The following is a 6,000-nucleotide window of genomic DNA, read 5'->3' as shown; positions in this document are numbered from 1 at the left end:
TCCTTACCACCTCTTCTCTATTTAGAAATATGAATGACCAGACTCTACCCAAGACCTAAAGTATGCTCTGCCCATTTGAAAAGCCTGAAAATGAGGTTGCCTGAACAAAATACTGGATGAATAAAAGTAAAACAAATGCTCTCCTTCTGCTTTGACATTCTGAGACATCAATTGAAAACAAGGGGAAATTAGTGACCATACTATATGGGTTAGAATGAAACTGGCCTAGCCCTGTGGGGTTCTCCAAGGACCCCCCCAATACCCAGAGTTGAAACTGCTCCAAGAAGCAGTCCAAGAGTCATAATCACATGCAACCCAAGTGCTTGAGAATAATTGTTTTATTTATAATCAGCAGCTTAATTATCTTGAGGACAATCTCGTAAACACAAACACCTTTGATTGTACAGTCTCTTTAACAGAAGATCATGAATTCTGTGACAGATCATGCTAAGAAGCTAACTCTGAGGAGGGGAAAAAGATATTCCTATGCTGTAAATTTAAGAAAATAGGCATTTTTAGAAAAATGATAAAAATATTAAGGAAAAAAGCCTTTTATTAGAAAACACAAATCACTAACTCATGTAAAATAACCTGTCAACTCATAAATGGAGTAGAAACAAGTATTAGTTTTAAAAACATTTGACATGCTTGACTTTCAACTAGCTTTTCTCAGGAAACAGATGCAAACCCAAGTACTGATCTGACTGTATGGTCAACAGTGATCAAGTGAATCACGTAAATCCCTTCAACACTTTTGTTTGGATTGTCATTTGACTCTGGCTTCAATAACAAAAACTGTTTTCAAGAATTTAGTTTTTCTGGATCCATCTATTTTTTTCCCCGTGTCGGTACTGGAGCTTAAACTTAGGACATGGGCACTGTCGTTGGCTTTTTCAATTAAGGCTGGTCCTCTAACACTTGAGCCATATTCCACTCTTGGCTTTTTGTTGGTTAACTAGACATATGAATCTCATGGATTTTCCCACCTCGAATGCTTTCAAGCACAATCCTTAGATCTCAGCCTTCTGAGTAGCTATTATTCCAGGTCTCAGCCACTAGCGCCAAGTTTCCATTTTAATTTTACAACTTCATTACTTTATTTTACTCACCATAGAAAAATACAATTAGAAATAAAAGAAAAAATATCCAGTACATGGTCTCCAAATATAATGAAAAATTATATATTTTCCCTTCAAGGTTTTGTACATTGATACAGCATTTGAAGATAAAACTAGTACTATAAAATTTTTGTTAATTTCCTTAGGACATTATTATGTGAAAATATGATCTTAAGTTGTTTCATAATGTAATTATAACTAAACCTCAACTTACCTAAAACAGATGGATATTGAGATTGTTTTAAGTATCTGCTATTAGAAGCAACACTATTTAACGTCCTTCTTTATACAAAGTTTTTTGCATGTGTCTGATAATTTTCAAAAATAAGTTTGCAGAAATACCCAACAAAGTGCTTATGTACTGTAAAGCACCTGATGCATTTTGATAAACTGACCTATTCTAAGACTGAACCAACTCACAATCATATGGAAACAAGCAGCCCACACCCTATTTTCTTTCTCAGATTCCCCAGCAACAAAGAACACTGGATATTGTCTCCAACTCTTGTGTTGCAAATTTAACAGGGAGGAGGCGAAAAGGGATTTTCTTTGGTTTTTCCCCTAAAATGTAAGGTTTTCCCTGTTCAGTGGTCATTTGCTTCTCTTCTGTGTCCTGAAGCAGTGTCAGTCTTTTAAGGTAGAGTCTGTAATACATTCAATGTCTCATCTTTCTTACTGCATTCTTCTTTTGTTGCTGGAAAGGGCATGTCTTTTCCTGGGACTTCAAGTTAAGAAAATTCTCAAAATGACTAGCAGTAGAAAGCCTTCTTTTCTGGGGGCAGTCATGTTTTCTTTTAATGTCTTGGCAATAAAACAGAAAACTGGGCCATGTTCTGAAAGGAAGAAAGCAGGTAGATGACAAGTGCTATGAGCACTGGAGGGAATGCCTGTTAAAGGACATATTTAAACCAACAACAACAACAACAGCACTAATCCACATTTTGATCTTGTGGGTTCAAGTGAGGGGTTTATTTTTAGGTGGGGAGTGTCTCTTCAGATATGTCCCACTTGCCTTTGGGAAATAAGGTATCTTAGATTCATCTCCTTTCCTGCCAAGTCCTGGAATTAGCTATTTCTTGAGGAAGCCCTGGCTCATTTTAATGAACAAGTACATTTAGAAAATAAGAGTGCAAGGCATGCTTTTTGGAATGTAACTGTTCTTGGACAGCTTCAGCAGATGGTGTTAAGGAATACATGAATACAGATCCATTGATCCAGAGATCATGTTTACATCTTTATGTCTACTCTATCATCTGATCTTTATCTCTAGATTCTCCTTACTTACAATGGAATTATATATGGATAAACTCACCCAAAATTGAAAACATCACAACACATTCAAACTGCAAACATACTGGCGCTACAGACTATAGAATTTCTTGCCTTAATCTAAGGACTGGGGGCTTCAGCTTAACTATCACTATCCATCCCAGCTCCAGAATATATTACCTCTTCATTACACTGGGAGCACATGGACCCCAATCAGCCTGGACAACCTCGTTTAGCCAGAGTGGGTTTTGGATAAGGTTTTTCATGAAAGGAAAGAAAGGGTGAAACAAAACAAAACAACCACCTGAAACCTTTCTGGCTTGCCTGGGCAGGTCTCAGGAGATACTGCCTTTTGCAGACCCCAGGATACTAGATGGGCAAGTGGCTCTGCTTCTTCCCTATCCCTCTGTGCCCCAGTCTCCCCATCTGTGAATGGGAGATGAACACAGCATCTATCTACCTCTCATACTACTAAGGAGAGGCAATATTCTAGACCCAGGTTACATGGGCCTTGAGGAAGGGCCGGCACACCCAGGCATTTGTCACAGCCTCTCCTTTCCCCTACTGTTCCAGCCTTCCTATTGTTCCTGCCCCTTGCTCAGGCAATGTTATATCTGACAAACTTTGAAATCTCTCCTCTCACCTCCATGCATTCTTTGGTAGTACATTTAAGTTTCCAAGGGGAGAACCCTGAGCATTCATAATTTTCATACCTCTTGAACTATGGCAGTTTTCACAAGGTTGGGCTTGGCTGAACATAGACTCTGGTCTCTGCCTCATGCTGAAACAGACCTGGGCTGAGACAGGGGCCACCTGATGCCTCAGCCACCAATGTGCTGGGGGTAGATCTGGCAAAAAGAGGCTTCGGGTCTTCAGGTGTGGGTAGGGCGAGATGCCACCTGATTTCTAGAGTGGAGTTATAGGTTTTGTTTTCCTTCCCAGCCTTCTCTTTATCAGAGGTTCTCAGGGTAGGAAGTCCTTGCATGGATGGCCTTTTCTGACGTTGTTTTCTACCATTCCTGACTGCAGGAAGGCTTGGGAGGCTACAGCTCAAGGTGAATTGTGAATTAAGAGCTCAATTATTCCTGGCATAACTGGCTTCCTGTTGCCTCCCCTATATACTACGAGCTGCCATGAGCTACCATTTATATTCATTTTCATTTATATTTTAAGACATTTCCTCGTAGAGAACGGGGGGGGGGGGAGTTGACCAGCTCTAGTGCCATACTAGCTCACTCTTGGGTCTTGACACCTGCCTATAAAGAATATAATCCTCACCTCCTTTTCAGTTTGCTAGTACCAGGGTCTGAACTGAGGTTTTTCATTTTTTTAATTAAATTTTTTCCCCCGATGTCAATTATGTTATTATGTAATTTTTAGGCCCTGCATTCTGTCTGGCTTTCTTGCTCATGAATGATATTCTAGCACTCAAGATCAGACCTTCCATAGTTTCTACCCAGGCTGGCTTTGAACCATTATTCTCTAAGTCTCAGTCTCCTGAAAAGCTAGAATTACAGGCATGAGCAACTACTGACATCTGGCCTAAGCTACCTGTTTAAACCAATATGCACTAATTTGTAGCAGAAGTATTTTTTGTTTCCTTAAAAAAAAAAAACAAAAACAACAACAACAACAACAACAAAAAACAAAAACCTAAAGCGGTACTAGGGTCTGATTCAGGAACTTGTGCTTGCTAGGCAAGTGACTCTATCACCCCCAGATACCTGTTCTTCATAGGTAAAACCATAACAACAACAAAAAATGACTTCTATTGGAACACTCATAGCACATTTAAAGGGGAGAAGAGAGTATCATGTATTGGTTAAAAGCCTACTATACATGTCGTTGGCTTTGTGTTGGTAGTTTCAACTCAGCTGCTAGATAGAGCACTTGAACTGTGTAAATCAGCAAATACTACAGACTGCCCTTAATCACATAAAACCCTGGCTCCAGTTCCTGAGCGCCTAGATAGCATAGATAGGGAGAGCTTCTATCAACCTTTCATATTTTCCCCCAGCTTCTGTCATAAAACCCAAGGGTATAGGTATGCTTTAGGACACCTCAAGAGTCTCTTCAGATAGCAGGGTTAAATACATAAATTCAAAAAATTTGAGGTAACCCTTACCTAATGTGGTTAATTATGACATCATGAACTTTGATCTTAGAAATACACTCTAAGATAATGTGAAGCATACTCGACACTAGGTAAGAAAACTCTCCTGACCTCGGTCCCCAAGGGTCTTATATTACCAGCTAGAAAATACGACTGCTTCGATTCATAAGGGGTTTGTACAGTACAAAAGGCAAGAAAACTGAAGACAAACCCAAGTTTGCATAAAATACACAAAGAAATGGACCAAATGTGAGATTCAAGTAAGAGAAAAAAGCAGCTGTGGCTCTACAGAAGAGTCTGCTTGCAGGTCGGGGAGGACACTTACCTTCAGGTTATGCAGCGTTTCTGACCATTCCATGGACCCTATCTGAGGTATGGTAGTAAGCAGCAAACTTTTAGCTTTATTGGCATTTTCTTTCAGGGTCTTTAAAACACGGTCTACTGAAACCTGGAAAAACAACATAGGATTTCACTAGAATTTCAAAGTCCACTGCTTTCTGCAGAATGTTTCCCTGTATTCTACCCTTGCTATGGTGTGCATGTGTGTTCTTCCCAAATATATCTGTTGAAACCTAATCCTCAGGCAAGAGTATGAGAACATTTGAGAGGTGATCAGGTGAAGACAGAGGTTCCAGAGTGCGGTTTCACCCTCTAACAGTGAGATGATTAATGAATGCTTATAAGAAAGTAAGTTCTCCTGCACATCGAATCAGCCAGTGCCTTAGACTCCTCAAACTCTAAAACTGTGAAGATAGTCACTTTTTGGATCTAGAAGTTATCTGCTGTTATAGCCCCAGGACTGACAACCACACCTACACCCACACCCAAATGAACCTACTCAATATGTACTTCTAGATCTAAAAACAAAGCACTATTTACATTCTCGAATTTGATCAAATCTTTACTAATTTAGAGAAAACATGGAAAAAAGAGAAGCCTGTTAAACTACTATTAGATTTCAGCAATCAGCAATTCAAACTATGAGAAACTCAACAGAACAATAGCTTCCTTCCTTGTAGTGCAAGCGGCCTCGTGCTCACCATACTCACACCTGTGTCCCAAGTAGTGGAAGCCACAGGCATGAGACATCATGCCCAGGATTGTAATTTCTTTACAGAAATGTTACCAGAAAAAAAACCCAAACGAACAGGGGCGAAGAGTGTGGCCTAGTGGTGCTTGCCTAGCACATATGAAGTCCTGGGTTGCAGTCCTTAGTACCACATACACAGAAAAAGCTAGAGGTGAAGCTGTGGCTCAAGTGGTAGGGTGCTAGCCTTGAGAAAGCTCAATGACAGTGCCAGGCCCTGAGTTCAAGCCCTAGGATGGGCAGAAAAAAAATTAATTACTACTAGTATATAACAATAATGTGATTATGTACGATACATTCTGAAATGTTTCTGGATTAAATTCATAGATGAGAATATAAATGAAATGTGACTAGCCATAAACTGCTGGGCTAATTATTGAAGTTGGGTATTGGGACTCACAGATGTAGAAATT

The 6,000-nt window shown here is 39.7% G+C and overlaps 1 protein-coding gene across 4 annotated transcripts in view; it reads right to left on the bottom strand.

The window, feature by feature from the left end:
- Positions 1–323: 323 nt before the first annotated feature.
- Positions 324–6,000, bottom strand: part of Mtap (methylthioadenosine phosphorylase) — a 37,198-nt gene continuing 31,521 nt past the window's right edge. For 2 of the 4 annotated variants that reach the window (XM_090330059.1, XM_090330058.1), the window contains exon 8: positions 4,863–4,948. Coding sequence is in view for 3 of the 4 variants with exons in the window: in XM_090330058.1 (XP_090186184.1) it covers positions 4,939–4,948 (10 nt within the window). In the remaining variant the exon portion in view is untranslated. Of the gene's footprint in view, positions 1,952–4,825; positions 4,949–6,000 lie in introns of those variants that run through there. The other 2 variants (XM_090330057.1, XM_090330060.1) reach the window with 2 other exon arrangements.

This window comes from Megascapheus bottae, chromosome 3 (assembly GCF_031878675.1).
Source record: "Megascapheus bottae isolate mThoBot1 chromosome 3, mThoBot2.hap1, whole genome shotgun sequence".
Classification (NCBI taxonomy): Eukaryota; Metazoa; Chordata; class Mammalia; order Rodentia; family Geomyidae; genus Megascapheus; species Megascapheus bottae.
The sequence above is the reverse complement of the archived record's forward strand: the minus strand, read 5'-3'. Positions and strand labels throughout refer to the sequence as shown.